Source organism: Amblyraja radiata, chromosome 6 (genome assembly GCF_010909765.2).
Source record: "Amblyraja radiata isolate CabotCenter1 chromosome 6, sAmbRad1.1.pri, whole genome shotgun sequence".
Taxonomy (NCBI): domain Eukaryota; kingdom Metazoa; phylum Chordata; class Chondrichthyes; order Rajiformes; family Rajidae; genus Amblyraja; species Amblyraja radiata.
The window spans coordinates 48,506,085-48,526,611 of NC_045961.1; the positions used below are offsets into that span (position 1 = coordinate 48,506,085).

At 44.1% G+C, this 20,527-nt stretch overlaps 1 protein-coding gene across 3 annotated transcripts in view; it reads left to right on the top strand.

Moving 5' to 3' along the window:
- Positions 1-20,527, top strand: part of zmym2 (zinc finger MYM-type containing 2) — a 138,235-nt gene that overhangs the window by 107,261 nt on the left and 10,447 nt on the right. For all 3 annotated transcript variants that reach the window (XM_033022726.1, XM_033022727.1, XM_033022728.1), the window contains exons 18-21: positions 7,197-7,331; positions 12,234-12,328; positions 13,062-13,236; positions 13,655-13,812. In XM_033022726.1, the coding sequence (XP_032878617.1) occupies positions 7,197-7,331; positions 12,234-12,328; positions 13,062-13,236; positions 13,655-13,812 (563 nt within the window). The remainder of the gene's footprint in view (positions 1-7,196; positions 7,332-12,233; positions 12,329-13,061; positions 13,237-13,654; positions 13,813-20,527) is intronic.

The following is a 20,527-nucleotide window of genomic DNA, read 5'->3' on the forward strand; positions in this document are numbered from 1 at the left end:
CGTAAAACTGTCAACTTAATTAATAAGCGTTTGGTGCCAGGATACAACTTCATTCTACATTACAGCCTCCGCTTCTCCTGCTATCTCTGAGAGATGGATTTCCAATCTCTCTGCAAAGTATTTTACAAATATTACAGAACACAGGGAAAATTTACAACTTCAGACCATTACCTCAAAAATACAGCTGCTCGATCCCTTATCTCAACCTCATTATAATTTAACATAGCCAAAGCTAACCACAGAGTCTATTATCCCTCAGCCTTGAATTCTGTCTCAAACTCAGCATAACAGCCATAACTCTTCACCTATATGTCACATTCAGAGCTCAAGAATGTGCCATAGAGAAAGGGCAGATGACCTCTGGCCTAAGAAGACGCCCTATTCAGCTATCCATTCTTCGACACAAAATCATATCAAACACAATTTCCTCCAGCGTTATAATTGCCTCAAAGCAATAAACTAAGCTATGCAGGTTCAGATTAGCGTTTCTATGTTTTGATTCATCCGTTCCCTGTGTGTGTTTCTTTGTACTTTATTTCTTTACGATACATGTGTTTCTGAAAACCTTAAGCTTTTCTTACAACTTAACATAGGTTCAAAACCCGAAAGTTACTATCCGAGCAATTCTATTATATAATATTTCCTTATTAACGTTTATATTTTTACATATTCTGACACGTTTTTGCCCTCCATGCTTAAGATTTGATGCTATATTTCACGTTATTGATTATTAAATCTTTAAAAACACTCTGAACTTTTCACCTCAATGGGATAAATCACAGCAAATGCTTCAACGAGGGGGAAGGCGAATTGGAACTGCTGCGGCAGGCGATTGGAAGTGCAATTGGATTTTTTTTTAAGTTCACTGCTGAGGGAGGCAGGGGAGTACTGGAATCTTACGTTCAGGAACAGGTTGAGTTGGGGGACCACGCCTCCCGTGGGGGCTACTTGGTCTAGTTTAATTGCAAATTAGTGTTACAGTGTAGAAACAGGCTCTTTAGCCCACCGAATCCACGCCAACCATCGAGCGCCCATTCACACTAATTCTATCCTACACACTGCAGACAATTTACAGAAGCCAATTAACCTACAGACTTGCACGTCTTTGGAGCACCCAGGGAAACCCATGCCGTCGCAGGGGGAATGTACAAACTCTGTAAAGATAGCACCCATAGCCAGGATCGTACACGGGTCCCTGATGCTGTAAGGCATCAACACTACCGCTGCTGCGCCACTATGCTGCCATAAATACTTTTTTTTTAAATTATAGATTCTTCTTTGTACTTTCAGTATTAAATTGGAAAAAGTTGCCTCTCAGGTTCCTATTAAATCTTTCCCCTCTTACCTTAAATCTATGGCCCCTAATTCTTGATTCCCCTCCTCTGGGTGAAAGACTGTGCATTCACCCTATCTATTCCCCTTGTTATTTTATACACCTCTAATTGGTCACCCCTCATCCTCCTGCGCTCTAAGGAATAAAATCTTAGCCTGCCAAACCTCTCCATTTAGCTCAGGCCCTCAACTCCTGGCTAAGGGCCGCACAGTGGAGCAGCTGGTAGAGCTGCTGCCTCACAGCAGCAGACACAGGCTCAATCCTGTCCTCGGGTGCTGTCCATGTGGAGTGTGCACGTTCTTCCTGTGACCGTGTGGGTTTCCTCCAACATCCCAAAGACATGCGGGTTAGTACATGAATTGGCCTCTGCAAATTGCTCCTAGTGAGTGAGAATCTGGGATGACGTAGAACTCGTGTGAATGGGTGATCGATGGCCATCACGGACACGGTGGGCCAAAGGACATGTTCCCTGCTGTATCTGAACTAAACCATACTTCCTTCTAAATCTTCTCTGCACTCTTACCAGCTTAACAACATCCTTTCTATAGCAGGGTGACCAAAACTGAACATGATACTGCAATATTTGTTATCAATTTTTTTTAAAGAAGCATATCCAGTACTGGATTTTATTTGGTCTATTAGTTGGTCCAAATGGCCTATTTTATCAAGTGACATTTAACATTGGCATTCCTTCAGAAGATATGCCACTCATGTAGGAGCTATTTCAGTGTGCGGTTAACTAGCTTGAGAAAGGATACGTTTAATAGAAAGGTTCAAAAAAGAGTCATTGGGACTCTTAAAATGGAATTAAAATATGAAGGAAAAGCTCAATTTTCATATGACTAAATTGAAACAGAAAAGAGATCTTCAGAGAATTGGTATAAAGAAGTACAATTGAATCAGAGATGTTGGCTTGTAGGTGGTCACTCTACTGCCAATTGGACATATCAAACACAATTTCCAATCAATTACACATTTCGGGTTTGAATATTTGCCTCCTTCTAAAAGAACCAAATTGCAAAAGATATTGACTTGTAGAATTTCGGAGTAATTCAGGACAGAAACATGCTCACCATGTCCATGACAATCTATAATAATCCCACATATCGGCACTTGTTTCAGACTCTTGCTTATGTAGAGAATTCAAATGCTTGTCCAAATACTTTTTAAATGTTGTTAAAGATTACCTGTAAACATTCCTGTAGTGTTGTGAATTAAATTGAAGGTAAATAATGCAAAGAATTTAAAATTTATTCCAGAGTGTTTAAAATAAAACGAGATGCAATGAAAGCCATCTCAGGAAATATCTATTAGCTGCTTAAATAAATTAAACATTAATGTGCATTGATTGGTTTCTTTTATTTTTCCATTTTTCAACATTGTATAAATTAGTTTGATGACTAATCTCAAGCAGTATGTAGAGGCCCCCACACGTGAGAAGGCAACACTGGATATTGGGAAATTGGGACAGGCAAGTTAATGAAGTGTTTGTGGAGGAGCCTTTTGGGACCAGTGACCACCATTTGATTAGGTTTCAGATATTTATAGATAGGGACAGAGAGGGCCCATGTGTTAAAATGCTCAACTGGGGTAAGGCCAACTTTGAGGGTATGAGAGAAGGTCTTGCTCAAGTTGACTGGAGCAGGTTATTTGAGGGGAAAGGAACATCAGCCAAGTGGGATGTTTTTAAAAGTGTGCTGACAAAAGCTCAGGTTATGTACGTCGTAAACTGAGAAAGGAAATCAGAAAGAAAAAAATGGGCCAGGAGATAGCTCTGCGGGTAGCATTAAGGACAATCCCAAAATATTTTATAAATACATATGGGGGGGAAAAGGTAACTAGAGAGAGAGTGGAACCTCTCAGGAATCAAAGCAATCACATTTGTGTGGAGCCACAGGAGATGGGCAAGGTCCTCAATGAGTATTTCTCTATTTGCTGAGGAGAAAGACAGTAGGACGGAGGAACTTGGGGCATTCAATGGAAGTGGCTTGAGAGCAGTCAGTGTTACCGTCGAAGAAGGACTGAAGGTACTGTCGTGTATGAAGGTAGACAAATCTCTAGGGTCTGATCAGATATATCCGAGGACATTGTGGGAAGCCTGGTTGAAATTTATGAGTCGTCCTTAAATACAGGAGAGGTGCCTGAAGACTGGAGGGTGGCATATGTTGTGCCTCTATTCAAGAAGGGCTGCAGGGAAAATGCTGGGAACTATAGGCCGGTGAGCGGAACATCTGTAGTTGAAAAGTTACTAGAGAGTATTCTGAGGGATACTGTAGGTTATACAGGCATTTGGGTGGGCAAGGGCTGATTAGGGATAGTCAGCATTGTTTTGTACGTGGGAGGTCATGTCTCACAAATCTGATTGAATCTTTTGAAGATGTGACCAAAATGGTTTATGAGGGCAGAGCTGTAGATGTTGAATACATGGATTTCAGTAAGGCATTAGACAAGATTCCGCATGGTGGGCTTCTCTGGTAAGTTAGATCGCATGGTATCCAAGGAGAGATAGCTGAATGGATAGCAAATTGGCTTCCTGGAAGGAAGCAGAAGGTGATATGGAAAGGTTGCTTCTCGAACTGGAGTCCTGTGACTAGTGGAGTGCCTCAGGATTTGGTGCTGGGACCTTTACTGTTTGTCATCTACATTAATGATTTGGATGAGAACATAAAGGGCAAGAATAGCAAGTTTGCTGATGATACAAAAGTGGGTAGTTTTGCAGATAGTGAAGATGGTTGTGAAAAATTGCAGCAGGATCTTGATCGATTGGCCAGGTGGGCTGAGGAATGATTGATGGAATTTAATAGAGAAATGTGAGGTGTGACATTTTGGGATGTCTAGCAAGGGCAGGACCTTCAGCGTGAATGGTAGGCCTCCGGGGAGTGTTGTAGAGCAGAGGGATCTAGGAGTGCAGGTGCATGATTCCTTGAAGATCGAGTTGCAGGTGGATAAGGTGGTCAAAAAGGCTTTTGGCACATTGGCCTTCATCAGTCAGAGTATTGAGTATAGAAGTCGGGAGGTCTTCTTCTTGCGTATGGCGTGCACAGCCTAAAGTTGTAGGACAACTTGTTCTATTTGATCTTATTTGATTGTGCACGCCGGGTTGATTGCATTTCTTGAAACAGGGCGGGCCACGTGAAGGTTGCAATCTTCCACCCCAGTCGGGAGGTCATGTTGCAGTTGTATAAGACGTTGGTATTGTGTTCATTTCTGGGCACCATGCTATAGTAAAGATATTGTCAAGCTTGAATAGGTTCAGAAAAGATTTACGAGGATGTTGCCAGGACTAGAGGGTGTGAGCTATAGGGAGAGGTTGAATTGGCTGGGTCTCTATTCCGTGGAGCGCAGGAGAATGAGGGGTGATCTTATAGAGGTGTGTAAAATCATGAGAGGAATAAATCAGGAAACAGACAGGTACATGGGTAGGACAAGTTTGGAGGGATATGGAGCAAACGCAGGCAGGTAGGACTAGTGTAGCTGGGACATGTTGGCTAGTGCGGGAAAGTTGGCCCGAAGGCCCTGTTTCCACACTGTATCGCTTTGACTCTATGACTATGACTCATTTAAGTAAGTCCTGGTATTTGTAGCATATGTCACACAGCCCCAGGAATTGTCACTGCCTTCCTGGTGAAGGAAGCGGTGTGTGTGTGTTCCACTCTGACAGTCACCGTTCCAGTTGCCGGTTTTTCAGCTTGACAATCGCCTGAAAAATCACCTAAGGGTGATTCTTCAGTAAGTGTCTACTTTGGTGTCCCGCTACTTTGATGCTGTATATAAGGAAAATCTGTAATTCTATCCCATTTCTTCTTTTTCTATATTATTAATAAACATAATCCTCATAAATAAAGATTAAAGCCTAAATGAATAAAGTGTAAATTTTATTTTTTTTTCCCCAATTTTAAACCCCCCCCCCCCCCCAAAAGTGCATGTTCCCGATGGTAACTGGTGAAATTTCGTCTACATATTTATTTAATTGGGGATCTATCTGAAATGAAAATACTTTTAAACGGTAGGTATTAATAATTAAAATATTTATCACTCTTAAAAAAACATCCTCTATTCTTGATAAAATTATAAATCTTAACTTTAAAAAAAAGAAAATTCTTGTTCCGATCATTGGAGTCATTTACCGTCACGCACCTTTGTTGAGCTGTCCCGCGTGGCTATTCCGACCTCAAAAGACCGCGGAATTCAAAAGTCCCCTACCTAGTGAATTTCTCCTGATTCGCGGGACGCGAAGCGTGTGAAAACTCAGTTTTCTGCTGCTTTATTCGGCGTCATCTCCGAACGGTGCTCAACTCTTAGAAGTTTCTTTAAAAAATCGTTCTTTTTTGATTTGTCTGGAGAACAAATTGTGCCATGTGCCATTCGGGAAATGATATGGCCAGGCATGGCCTTCGGGCGCGGCCATCCTGGATAAAGGCTTGGGCCACCATTCCCGTCACGGCAATCTCCGCAACTTAACCCCCGAGCTCTATCCAGCTCCAGCCGGACACAAAGCCGTTGCAGCCTTCGCATCTTCCCGTGACCCGATGCCCCTCTTCACGCCCAGCCCCTTTCAGCCCTTGTTTCCCCCCCCCCCCCCACCGGGGAAGAAAGGCTGAAGAAGGCTGGGCGTGGGGAGGGACATCAGGTCACGGGAAGATGCCACGGCTGCAACGGGGCTGGAGATGGAGCTGGAGCTGGAGATCGGTGGTAATTAACCCTAGCCCTAAAGATAGCTTTAGTCATCTCCATCACGTGATGCTCCCAAACTTGATCATCTCCACCATGCTGAGTCATATCCGTCACATGAGTATTTTATGCTCATAATGTGTAAAAAAAATACAATAATTACCATAATTATCAATTGTAATTGATAAATGAACAGTATGCCTCTTCATCTGAAGTTAAGTTAGAGGAAGTTGGTGAAAAGTTATGTGATGGTTGCCATTCTTGCTGAAAATCACCACTTTATTTCGGCAGTAAACTGTTACGAAGGTTTAAAATCAATGCGTTAGACTGAAAAAGTTTTTTTTTGGTGGTTTATTTGAGGAAGATACTCTGTAATTTGAAAGACTGCGACAAAAAATTGATTTTATATTCTTAAATCAGTTATATTTTGTAGTGTTGTTCATCATAAAAATATGACGGATATGACTGAATGCATTGGGCAACTTGGAAAAAGAAGAGGAAAAAATAAATTAAATTCTCTAAAAGATTGCGCCAAACATATTTTTCCCATAGTAGAGATGTTCATCTATTTGAAACAACATTCAAAGTAGCAAAAAATTACGTTTTATTTTCGGGTTTCCAGAAACTTAAAAGAAAACACTTACTGAGGAATCACCTCTAAGTGGGACAGGTCCATAAATGTCTCTGTTTCTATGCTCCTATGTCTCTAGTATACAAGCTTAATTGGGGTGAACAATGTTGCTGGTGATCTTGATCCTTGAAAGGGATGTTCCTGCATGAGAATTGCCATCACTGTCACAGTTTACAACATAACTGTCCCCTCCACTGGGCAAAATGTGTTGTTTCATTAGCAAATGTGAATATGAGTGTACCGAACCAGTAAAAATCAGCTGGAAATTGAGCAGAGTGGGCAACTGAAGGAAGGAGAGAGAAACTTTATAAACTAGGGGAGTGTGATTGTTGCACAAATTAGTATAATATATTTTCACTATTTTGACCATTATTATTGTGGAGTAACGTTGAATGAATTTAGTTGTCCTTTGGCAATTGAATATTAAATAATTACATTTATGGATCATTTATATGGCTGCCTATCACCAAAGAAGTGATTCAAAAGTATATATGAATACAATTTAATCTTTAAAAATAACTGCGACCTCTATGATGTGCTATGGTGAAAATCTATTCTTAGATATGGACAATGATGACAATGGTGAAAGTTTCTTGGATGTTTTTGGGACCATTAAAGATGACCTGGAAGAACATCCCAATATGCCTGGTAATCAATATGAACTTGGACTGGACCTAGAGATCGATTTTCCCAGAGGTATGTTCCTTAAGTAAAATTAGACTGACCTTTATTTTTAAATTTACTTGTGCAGTGCATTCAGAAAGTATTCAGGCCCCATCACTTTTTCCACATTTTGTTACTCGGCAGCCTTATTTTAAAATGGATTAAATTCTTTTTTTTTTATCATCAATCTACACACAATACCCCAGAATGAAGAAGCGAAAACTAGAAATTTTTGCAAAGTAATTAAAAATAAATAACTGAAATATCACATTTACATAAGTATTCAGACCCTTTGCTATGACACTCAAAATTGAGCTTAGGTTCATATAGTATCCATTGATTATCCTTGAGATGTTTCTACAACTTGATTGAAGTTCAGCAGTGGTAAATTACATTGATTGGACATGATTTGGAAAGGCACACTCCTCAGTAAAAGGCACATGACAGCCCGCTTGGAGTTTGCCAAAAGGGTTGTTTTCTCTGGTGCTCAGGTCTGATGAAACCAAGATTGAACTCTTTGGCCTGAATGCCAAGGGTCACGTCTGGAGGAAACCAGGCATCGCTCATCACCTGGCCAATACCATACCTACGGTGAAGCATGGTGGTGGCAGCATCATGCTGTGGGGATGTTTTTCAGCGGCAGGAACTGGGAGCCTAGTCAGGATCGAGGGAAAGATGAATGGAGCAAAGTGCAGAGAGATCCTTGATGAAAACCTGCTCCAGAGCGTTTTGGACCTCAGACTGGGGCGGAGGTTCACCTTCCAACAGGACAACGACCCTAAGCACATAGCCAAGACAACGCAGGAGTGGCAACGCACAAGTCTGAATGTCCTTGGATGGCACAGCCAGAGCCCGGACTTGAAACCGATCGAACATCTCTGGAGGGACCTGAAAATAGCTGTGCATTGACGCTCCCCATCCAACCTGACAAGAGCTTGAGCGGATCTGCGAGAAGAATGGAAGAAATTACCCAAATACAGGTTTGCCAAGCATGTAGCATTATACCCAAAAAGACTTGAGGCTGTAATTGCTGCCAAAACTGCCTCAACAAAGTACTGATTGTCTGAAGAAGGGTTTCGGCCCGAAACGTCGCCTATTTCCTTCGCTCCATAGATGCTGCTGCACCCGCTGAGTTCCTCCAGCAATTTTGTGTACCTTCAACAAAGTACTGAGCAGGTCTGAATACTTATGTAAATGTGATACTTCAGTTATTTTTTAAATTCTTTTTGCAAAGATTTCTAGACCTGTTTTTGCTTTTTTTTATTATGGGGTATTGTGTGTAGATTGATGATTTTAAAAAAAAGAATTAAATCCATTTTAGAATAAGGCTGTAACGTAACAAAATGTGGAAAAAGTGAAGGGGTCTGAATACTTTCTGAATGCACTGTATATTTGAAGTGTCTTTCCAGAGTAACCTCATTTTAATGTTATATGTACATGGTTTGAGATGTAATTATAAACCGAATATTATTTTCATCTGCACGGACATATTTATTTTAGTTGTTTTTACTTGTAGAGCCTTTGCAATAACCCAATCTAGAGGGCAGACATGAAACGCTCCCAGATCATTGGGCAGTGCAGAAAAAATGTAAAAGTAATGCTTTTGGAAATAAAAATTCAGAGGATATGTGGTAAAATTATAAATTTATAGAGGAGACTACTCGAGTTGACAGATACGTGGGTCAAGAAAGGTATTAGACCATGGCAAAGGGCCAAATAAGGTTCATATGTATCATTTTTTACAGCATTAAAAACAGCGTTAATGTAGATTTGAAGGGATTGTGTAGGAAAGAACTGCAGATGCTGGTTTAAATCAAATGTAGACATAAAATTCTGGAGTAACTTCAGCGGGACAGGCAAAAACTGGAGCGAAGGAATTCGTGACGTTTCGGGTTGAGACTCATCTTCAGACTGATCTAAAGAGATTGTGATATTCATCAGCACTGTTTCAAAGCTCCATTGTTGATTTCCACTGTATAACCTTGTATGTCAGAAATGGCAAACGTTACTCATTGCCATAACATTCTTTCAGTTACTGTAGATGCTGTGTATTAGCAGATTACGGTACTAGTGATTCCTCAGGGCAGGTAGTGTGTCTAAGGGACCTTGTGGTTTGTGGATGATGGCATAGATTGCAAAAAATAGGCAGTGTTGTTAAATATGTACAAGGCATGAGTTAACTTGCAATCTCAGAATGATTTGGAAGCTCAGTTATTTGGACATGGACATAAAATGAATGGAAACAGTACAGTATAGAATTTCTGAGGTATTATCAAGGATGGATTTACAATCAAGAAGAGCGGTTTGAGAAGTTGAGTTTACCTGAGTGTTAATGAAAGGTATATAATAGAGATAACATTGTAGAGACACAAATTTCAGATGATTACAAAGGAAGTAATGGTAAACTTGATGAGATGGTGATTGGGTGGATTTCGCTGCCACAAAATGTTGTCCAGTAAAGTCCAGAAACACTTTAAAAGAAGACTAGATGGTTGCTTGAAAAAAACAAATAAAGGTGATGTATCAAGGAAAACACCAATGCTGACAATACAAAAATTGAATAGGATGATGCTGTCAGTGTTGGTGGGAACGGAAGTAACGTCAATATGCTTTTGATAAATCTCTAATGCAATCAATATGTTGACCTTAGTGACTTCCTTACATTATAGCCCCCTTGTTCTGTACCTGCCTATGAATGAGAATTGTTCTTTTGTATCGGATCATGGCAAATTAAGCAACTAAAACAACATATTTCCTCATACTTCAACCATGTAAAGCACACACTATAAATACATCATATGGTCTGTGCTTGTGGTACAGTTTGATCACTATTGTACACCGAATAGGGGGTGCGCGCGGGATGCTGCGGTGGCTCGGCTGGACGGGCAGCATCCCCGGAGTAAAGGAATGGGTTCAATAGACAATAGGTGCAGGAGTAGGCCATTTGGCCCTTCGAGCCAGCACCGCCATTCAATGTGATCATGGCTGATCATCCCCAATCAGTACCCCGTTCCTGCCTTCTCCCCATATCCCCTGACTCCGATATTTTAAGAGCCCTATCTAGCTCTCTCTTGAAAGCATCCAGAGAACCTGCCTCCACCACCCTCTGAAGCAGAAAATTCCACAGACTCACCACTCTCTGTGAGAAAAAGTGTTTCCTCGTCTCCGTTCTAAATGGCTTCACTTTACCATAACCTCACATTACTCCTTATTCTTAAACTGTGGCCCCTGGTTCTGGACTCCCCCAACATCGGAAACATGTTTCCTGCCTCTAGCGTGTCCAAACCCTTAACAATCTTATATGTTTCAATGAGATCCCCCTCATCCTTCTAAACTCCAGAGTGTACAAGCCTAGCTGCTCCATTCTCTCAGCATATGACAGTCCCGCCATCCTGGGAATTAACCTTGTAAACCTACGCTGCACTCTCTCAATAGCAAGAATGTCCTTCCTCAAATTATGGGACCAAAACTGCACACAATACTCCAGGTGTGGTCTCACTAGGGCTCTGTACAACTGCAGAAGGACCTCTTTGCTCCTATATTCGATTCCTCTTGTTATAAAGGCAAACATGCCATTCGCTTTCTTCACTGCCTGCTGTGTACACTCTGCATGCTTACTTTCATAGACTGATGTACAAGGACCCCCAGATCCCGTTGTGCTTCCCCTTTTCCCAACTTGACGCCATTTAGATAGTAATCTGCCTTCCTGTTTTTGCTACCAAAGTGGATAACCACTCATTTATCCGCATTAAACTTAATCTGCCATGCATCTGCCCACTCCCCCAACCTGTCCAATTCACCCTGCATTCTCATAGCATCCTCCTCACAGTTCACGCTGCCACCCAGCTTTGTGTCATCTGCAAATTTGCTAATGTTACTTTGAATCCCTTCATCCAAATCATTGATGTATATTGTAAATAGCTGCGGTCACAGCACCGAGCCTTGTGGTACCCCACTAGTCACTGCCTGCCATTCTGAAAGGGACTCGTTAATCCCTACTCTTTGTTTCCTGTCTGCCAACCACTTCTCTATCCATGTCAGCACTCTACCCCCAATACCATGTGCCCTAATTTTGCCCACTAATCTCCTATGTGGGACCTTATCAAATGCTTTCTGAAAGTCCAGGTACACTACATCCACTGACTCTCCCTTGTCCATTTTCCTAGTTACATCTTCAAAAAATTCCAGAAGATTAGTCAAGCATGATTTCCCGTTCGTAAATCCATGCTGACTCGGACAGATCCTGTTACTTCTATCCAAATATGTGGCTATCTTATTGGGAGTAGGAGAGGGGCCGGGCTGGAGCAGGCGCCCCCCCTGCGCAGGCCTGTTGGCCACCGCTCCAAGGTCGCCCCCTGGGGTGGGACACCCGGGGGATGGGGGGGGAACGGGGTGGTCCAGTGGCAGCTCAGCAGCACCCGGAGCCAGGGATACGGGCTCGACCCAGGCTGCGTATCAGGCGCAGGTCTGTGCGCGCTCTCCCCTTTCCCACTGGCATCTGCACACTCTCTCTCTCGCTGTTACACCCGCTCTCCCGCAATCTGGCATCCCCGTTCCTCAGATTAAATATATTTTTACACATAAATCACGAATAAAAATAAGAATTTACATACAGTTTATGCAGCCAGCGCTTGGTTTGCTTTTTCTTTATAGCCAGTGACCTTTGACAAATCCCATGATTCCTTGCGTTTTTCGGAATACCAAACTCACTTATTGGGAAGTGAGCTTTTAGATTAATATGTTTGCTCTAGAGTTGGAAATAACCATCTGTAGCAAAAAAAAACAGCACTCAATGAAGCAATATTCTTGAAAACTATATCCAGATGATTTATCAGCCATGAGGTGAAGATGATAATTGGGTTTGTGATGTTTGTGGGTTTTCTAGTTTGAGCTCATATATTATGTATTAGCAAAGATAAATTTGTGTATCGACAGCTGCAGAAGAGTTGGATACTGAGGGTGATTATCTGTTACCTCCAGTGTTTGGGGAAGAATATGAAGAGCAACCCAGACCTCAATCTAGAAGAAAGGTATGAGGTTATGTTTCTTAACTTAGTCATAGAGTGATACAGCTACACTAGTCTCACCTGCCTGCGTTTGGTCTTAATCCCTCCAAACCTGTCCTATCCATGTACCTGTCTAACTGTTTCTTAAATGATGAGATAGTCCCTGCCTCGACTACCTCCACTGGCAGCTTGTTCCATACACTCATCATCCTTCTTGTGAAAAAGTTACATGATGCTTATTAAAAACTTTCCCCCTTCACCATAAACCTATGTCCTCTGGCCCTATATTCACCTACTCTGAGCAAGAGACTGCAACTGAGGCAGCATATTTGTTGATTTGTGCTTCAAACAAAGTTTAATTTTGCATTCTGCACTTAGTATTTCATTCAATATTGGATGTAATTTTAATTATAAAATGAGCTTAAATCTAACTTAATGAAACTTTTCATATTCTTTGGTGTCAAAATATTCAGATTTTTTCCTCATCAACTTTGCCTCATTATTTTACTAAGTTAACATCCTGTGACCATGTGATTAAGTTTTATTTTCTTTAACCAACTTCCATTAAAGTCTGGAATTGAAAATATCTTGGTACTTTTGTATAAATAAATAAATTACAGGATTCTAAGTGATGGTTATTTACTAACTAATTACAGGATTCTAAGGGTTAGTAAATAGTTATTTACTAACTAATCTACAAATTATGCATTCTATCTATATTACTAAAAAATATCACTGACTTATGTTACTTTCATAGGGTACAAAGCAAAAGGCACTTTCTGATAATCATTCCCAAGATGGTAGTGTCTCCACTCCTGAAATTGGATTCACATTAAGTTGCATTTATGGTATAAATGCATGGAAGCATTATATTGAAACCAAGAAAGCAAAGCGTGAAGATACAGTCAAAGTAGATGGATATAACTCTGCGTGTAAGTTGATTTTTTTTTTTTTAATCAATACTTTGATAATGGTATAGTTCTAAATCTTTGTTGTCACTGAGCAGGATAGATAACTATCTCCATTAGTTGATTGGTTATCTTCATTTGTATTCTCAAGCAGAATTTGATGCCAAGTTACATAAGGTAATAATTATTAGGATAGATTGTTAAAAACAAAAGTCAATGGGATAGGCTATAAATAACAATCTGAATGAGTAGAAAGTTGATACCAGTGATTAACCAATTAAAATTAGGGTATGGAACAAGATGCAACAAGAATAGGACATAGAAATTGGAGGAGCAGATAGAGACAGGGAAGGTGGAATAATTGAAGTATTTTTAAATCAGAACATTGCCACTGAGCATTGAAATAGTCAAATATATAACTGATTTCCCACTTTCCTTTCAGTGCTGGCAAAGTCAACACAGTTTAAAGAGGACTTATTATCATGTACAGCAGCAGAACTTGATTGTGAATTGGCAAAGTTTGTAAAGGAAGTTCGAAGGCCGAATGGGGAATGCTATGCAGCAGATAGTCTATATTATCTATGTCTTGGAATCCAAAAGGTTAGTTACATGTACTAATACATATTTATAAGAAAATCTGAGTAGCTGATATTTTCTTTGTCTTTCATTTGCTGTTTTAAAAAGGTCACTCCATGTTCCAGGGAAGGAATAGCATTCCTAGAAAATGGACAACATCACGATTTTCATGACACAAGCTATAACACTATCTGTGTGTGCTTCAATGAACGCATGCTCAAATAAATTAATTTTTGTCTTTATTTTTCTCACATAAATTTTGTAATTGAGCGCATTTTGGTCCATCTCTAAGAATTTCGGAGAGTGATTTGTGAATTCTGCAAGGATGGATTTCCGTAACCTTAACAGCCAAAACACCAGGCTAGCCCGTAATATGAACTGTGTTTTATAATTTTCTTTGTTTGAATGAGTCTCGATGTTTGCTCCACGTGCAACATTTCAGTGGATTCATTATGTAGTGATCCAGCTTGGTATACTGCATTTTAATAAATGCAGCTGGAATTTGGCTACCTTTGCTCAATTTTCTCCTTAGTCAATTTTTATAATTCATTACAGCATAAAAGAAGGCCATTTGACCCACTGAGTCACTGCCAGCTCTCAAAATCATCACATCAATCCCACTGTGCCAATTCCAACATGTTCTGTATGTAGGGCATCTTTACCCAACTTAGTTCTAATTTTAAATGTTCTGTATCCTACACTGGAATGCAGTGGTTCATTGTCTACCCAGGCATAACATAACTTTTGGGAAATATCACCTATGTTACATCAGTAGTCAATGGAGCTTTATTTGTCATATGCAACTGTACAGTGCAATTATTTTTGCATATATTACACATGCGGGCGCCGCTATTTTGGCGCCGTTATTCAAAGTCCCACAAACCGACTTCCCTCTCCTCTCCTCCCCCAGCCATCATTGTTTCCTGGTGGCACCTCCTGCAGCCTACGTAAAGGCACTGGAGGCATTACTCTGGTTCACCCACCATGTTCCTCGCGTCTGACTTCTCCAGCTCCCAATGCTGATTTGGGGCAGAGTAGAGAGCCAGCAAGGTTGCATCCTTTGTCATAAGTGTTAGGAGAAGAATCATGCCCATTATGTATACTCCGCCATCCAATCATGGCTGATCTATCTCACCCTTCTAACCCCATTATCCTGCCTTCGCCCCATAACCCCTGACACCCATATTAATCAAGAATCTATCTACGTCTTAAAAATAACCATTGACGGCCTCCGCAACCTTCTGTGGCAAAGAATTCCACAGATTTACCACCCTCTGACTAAAGAAATTCCTCCATCTCCTTCCTAAAAGAACATTCTTTAATTCTGAGGCTATGACTCTCCCATTAGTGGAAACACCCTCTCCACATCCACTCTATCCAAGCCTTTCACCATTCTGTACATTTCAATGTGGTCCCACCTCATTCTTCTAAACTCCAGCGAGTACAAGCCCAGTGCCGTCAAACGCTTATCATATGTTAACCCACTCATTCCTGGGATCATTCTTGTAAACATCCTCTGGACCCTCTCCAGCCAGCACATCCTTCCTCAGATATGGTGCCCAATATTGCTCACAATACTCCAAATGGCCTGCCAGCAGCAACTTATAGAGCCTCAGAATTACATCCCTGTATTTGTATTCTAGCCCTCTCAAAATAAATGCTAGCATTGCATTTGCTTTCTTTACTACTGATTCGACTTGCAGATTAACTTTTTGGGAATCCTGCACCAGCACTCCCAAGTCCCTTTGCACCTCCAATTTCTGGATTCTCTCCCCATTTAGAAAATAGTCTACACCTTTATTCCAGCTATCAAAATGCATAACTGCACACTTTGCTACACTATATTCCATCTGCCACTTCTCTGCCCACTCTCCCAACCTGTCCAAGTCCTTTTGCAGAATCTCTGTTTTCTCAACAATACCTGCCCTTCCACCTATTTTTGTATCATCTGCAAACTAGACCACAAAGCCTTCAATCCCCCTCATCCAAATCATTTATATACAACGTGAAGAGTAGCGGCCCCATCACTGATCCCTGCGGAACTTGCTCGCCACTGGCAGCCAACCAGAAAATCCCCCTTTATTGCCTGTTGTTTTGTTGTGGCGGTAGGTGATTTATAGTGGGTCCAAGTCCTTACGAAGTCAGCAGTTAATATGTGTCATCACCTCAAATGTTATTGCCACCAGTCGATGGTCATTGAGGCATGTCACCTTACAGTTCATGGGCACCAGTATTATTGATGCCTATTGAATAGTTACATTTCATTCTCAGTGGAGCCAGAATGTTTTGTTGTGAAAATTCTCAATATTCTGGAGTTAATAAACTTGGATATTTAGTTTAGTTTATTGTCACATGTGCGGTGTATACAGTGTGTACAATATGTACAGAACTTAGAAAGGACACTAGGAAACACTTTTTTAGAACGGAGACGAGGAAACGCTTTTTAGAACGGAGACGAGGAAACACTTTTTTTCACAGAGAGTGGTGAGTCTGTGGAATTCTCTGCCTCAGAGGGCGGTGGAGGCAGGTTCTCTGGATCCTTTCAAGAGAGAGCTAGATAGGGCTCTTAAAAATAACAGTCTGGGGATATGGGGAGAAGGCAGGAACGGGGTACTGATTGTGGATGATCAGCCATGATCACATTGAATGGCGGTGCTGGCTCGAAGGGCCAAATGGCCTACTCCTGCACCTATTGTCTATTGTCTAACTCCTAAGCTTCCTGCTGTCTGTCCAATAATACAAGCTGTTGGGGCATCTCCAAGTTTGAGGATGACACAAAGCTGGGTGGCAGAGTGAGCTGCAGGGTGACTTGGTAGGTTGGGTGAGTAGGCAGAGGCAATATAATGTGGATAAATGTGAGGTTATCCACTTTGGGGCAGGAACAGGATGGCAGAATAATATCTGAATGGTTAGGAAGGTGCTGGTTTAAATTAATAACTCAGCGGGACAGGCAACATCTCTGAAAAGAAGGAATGGGTAATGTTCCACTATCCCGCTGAGTTACTCCAGCATTTTGGGTCTATTATCTGGATGGTGTCAGATTAGGAAAGGGGGAGGTGCAATGAGAACTGGGTGTCTTTGTACACCAGTCACTGAAAGTAAACATGCAGGTACAGCAGGCAGTGAAGAAAGCTAATGGCATGTTGGCCTTCATTGCGAGAGAATTTGAGTTTAGGAGCAAGGAGGTCCAACTGCAGTTGTACATGGCCTTGGTGAGACCACACGTGGAGTATTGTGTGCAGTTGTTGTAAAGAGCTTCAATAACGCACTGTTGTCTTTACTACTTTTATTAGTAATTCACAAACAATACTGCACTAGCTGTACGTGGTCCGTCACACGAGCTAGAGAGAGATCAAGGGGTGGGGAGGTTACATTTATACTTGTGATATAGGGAGTGGTTAGTAGTGGTGAGGTCACTATGTTAAAGGCACATCTACATCCTTTCCCTTGGAAACAAGCAATACAGTAGTGACATAGCGACCACGGCTCATGCGCTACGAGCAGGTAGGCAAACAGTTAAACAAGCAGAGGAGCATACAGCTAAGCAAATTCACCATAACGGAAAGGCGGCTTAACCAGTCGGCCGGACCGGGTCCGCAGCTCGCCATCTCCTCCCTCTGCAGGAAGAGCAGTAGCCGGAGCGGTGGAAGGAGCCGGGGAACCCGGAGGAGAAAGAGCCGGCGGAGGCAGAGGCGGGGACATAGGGGTGGATTCGGGTGGACGGGCAGGCGAGCCAGGGGAAGCAGGCGGCGAGTGAGGCTGAAAGAGCTGGGAAGGCAGGGACCGCGGCATGCGCGGGGCGGCAGGCAGTGTTTCGTTCAGGGGAGGGGAGAAAGGGACGGCAGGCGGCGGAGGAGGCTCGTTGACAGGCCGAAGATGTTGGCGGGTCCGCCGGTAAATGGTGCCGTCGTGGTTGACCAGGTAGGAGCGTGGCGATCCTGCATCACTGACAACGGTGGCAAGCTTTGAGGGACCTGAGGGGGACTGCATCCGGACGACTTGGCCGGGGAACAGACGCGGAAGGGGGCGGCAGGACTGGTCGTGGGAGCGCTTCTGCACTTCGTGCTTGTGAGCAATGCGCTCCTGGACAGCAGCAGGCTGGAGGGGAGAGGGCACGAGGGACCGCTGGGTCACAGGGAGCGGAGGTCTCGTAGTGCGAGACATCAGCCGTTTGGCAGGCGAACCCAGGGCAGTGTCGCGGGAGATGTTACGGATATTGAGAAGGGCTAAGTAAAAATCGGATTCGGACAGTCTACAATGTTCCAGCAAGTCCTTGGCACTGCGGACAGCGCGCTCCGCCAGGCCGTTACTCTGCGGGTACTCTGGACTGCTGGTGTAATGACGGAAGTTCCAGCTGGCAGCGAAACCCCGGAACTCGGCACTGGTGAACTGACTGCCGTTGTCAGATTGGAGGGTCGCCGGGGAGCCGAAGGTTGCGCAGTGGCGGCGCAGCTTGCCAATGACGGCCGAAGAGGAGAGGGAGTGCAGCTGATCAACTTCGAACCAGCTGGAATAAGAATCAACGAGGACCAGAAAGTGCTTGCCACGCCACTCGAAAATGTCGGTGGCGAGGGCCATCCATGGAAGTTCAGGGGCAGGCTGTTGCAGAAGTGGCTGGCGTTGCGGATGGGGAGCGAGGCTATTGCAGGTAGCGCAGGCGGAGACCCTGTCCTGGATGTCTTCGGCCATGCCGGGCCAGTAGAATTGACTCTGGGCGTGTGACAGAGTGGCTTCGGCCCCAGGATGACCGCGGTGGGCGGATTCGAAATAGTGAGCGTGCAGCGCAGCGGGCACGACCACCTTGTGTCCCTTCACCACCACGCCGGCGTGCAGGACAAGCTCGTCGCGGACCAGGAAGTACGGTTCAGCACCGGCAGGTAAAGATGAATGACGGTCTGGCCAGCCCTGCCGGATGACGTCGGCAAGCTGCTGCAGGGCAGGATCCAGGGCAGTGTGCTTGACCAGGGATTGCATCTGCTGAGAAGGCACAATGTTAAGGTTAAGCACCATCAGGTCGGACGACTCGTATGGGTGTTGGGCAGTGGATAGCAGGGGTGCACGGGACAGCGTATCGGCCACAAACATGTCCTTGCCTTTGCGGTACACAATTTGAAAGGTGAAGCGTTGGAGCTGCAGCATCATACGCTGCAGGCGGGATGAGGCGGCGTGTATCGGCTTGTTCAGGATGGTGACCAGCGGCTGGTGGTCAGTCTCGATAACGAAGTTGTTGCCTAGGATGTAATCCTTGAACTTCGAGCAGGCAAACACCACGGCAAGGAGCTCCTTCTCGATCTGAGCATAACGCTGCTCAGCAGAGGTCATGGTGCGGGAAGCGTAGGAGACGGGTAGCTGCAGCTTGTCGTAGAGCTGCAGGCAGGCGGCACCGAGGCCGAACTTCGAGGCATCGCAAGTGAGGACGATGGGGCGCTTCAGGTCGAAAAATTTGAGAGTGGGTGCGCGGACCAACTGGGACTTCAGGGCTTCGAAAGCCGACTGATGGTGCGGGAACCAAACCCAGGCGGCGTCCTTCTTGGTCAGTTCCCTCAAAGGCGCGCTCATTTCGCTGAGGTCGGGGATGAACTTCCCCAGGTAATTAACCATGCCCAGGAAACGCTGCAGGCTGGGCACGTCGGTGGGCGATGTCATACTGGAGACGGCAGCCGTTTTCTGCGGGTCGGGCTTCAGACCCGAGGCAGTGAAAACGTGACCCACGTACGTGACCTCCGGGACGCGGAAACGGCACTTCTTGGGGTTGAGCTTGAGGTTTATATCACGAGCCCGGTCCAGGACCTGGCGGAGGTGGAGGTCATGCTCGGCTACGTCCTTCCCGTAGACCAGGATGTCGTCCACGATTATGGCACACGGCAGACCGGCAAACAGCTGCTCCATGGTCCGCTGGAACACCTCGCTGGCGGAGTTGATCCCGAATGGCATGCGGAGGAAGCGGAACCGTCCAAAAGGCGTGCTGAAGGTGGTCAGGTAGGAGGATCGCTCGTCCAGCGGTATCTGCCAGAACGAGCTCTTGGCGTCGAGGACCGAAAAGACAGTGGCCGGACCGACCTGTGCAGCGACGTCCTCTACAGTTCGCATAGGGTAGTGCGGGCGTTTGATCGCCAGGTTCAGGTCCTTGGGGTTGATACAAATGCGAATTTCACTTTGGTCCTTTTTCGCGGCTAACGACCATGGTGGAGACCCACCGGGTGGGATCGCTCACCTCTTTGAGGATGCCCCAGGTGACCATGTCACGCAGCGTTGATTCCACCTTGTCCTTCATGGCGAAGGAGCACAGGTTCGACATCGGGTTCGACGACAATCTTGTAGCAGCTGGGCAGCTTGCCCAGCTTGTCGTCGAAACGGTCGGGGTATTCACGCAGGGGGTCCATGAGGGTCCGCACCTGGCGGATATCACGGTGGAAGGAGACCAGGCCGAGGTCTTGACACGCCTGGGCACCCAGCAAGGTAACGTTGTCAGAGTCTAGCAGGTAGAAAGTGAGGGGCCGAGAGGCCTGCAGGATCTTGCAGTGCAGGGTTGCCTTTCCCACGGGAACGAGAACCCCTCCCCCGTAGACATGTAGGCGGGAGTAGTCAACAGTAACTTTCTCATCGGTTCTAACCTTTTTGAAAAGGCTTATTGACATTACATTTGTAACTCGTGATATAGGGAGTGGTTAGTAGTGGTGAGGTCACTATGTTAAAGGCACATCTACAGTTGTGGTCTCCTAATTTGAGGAGGGACATT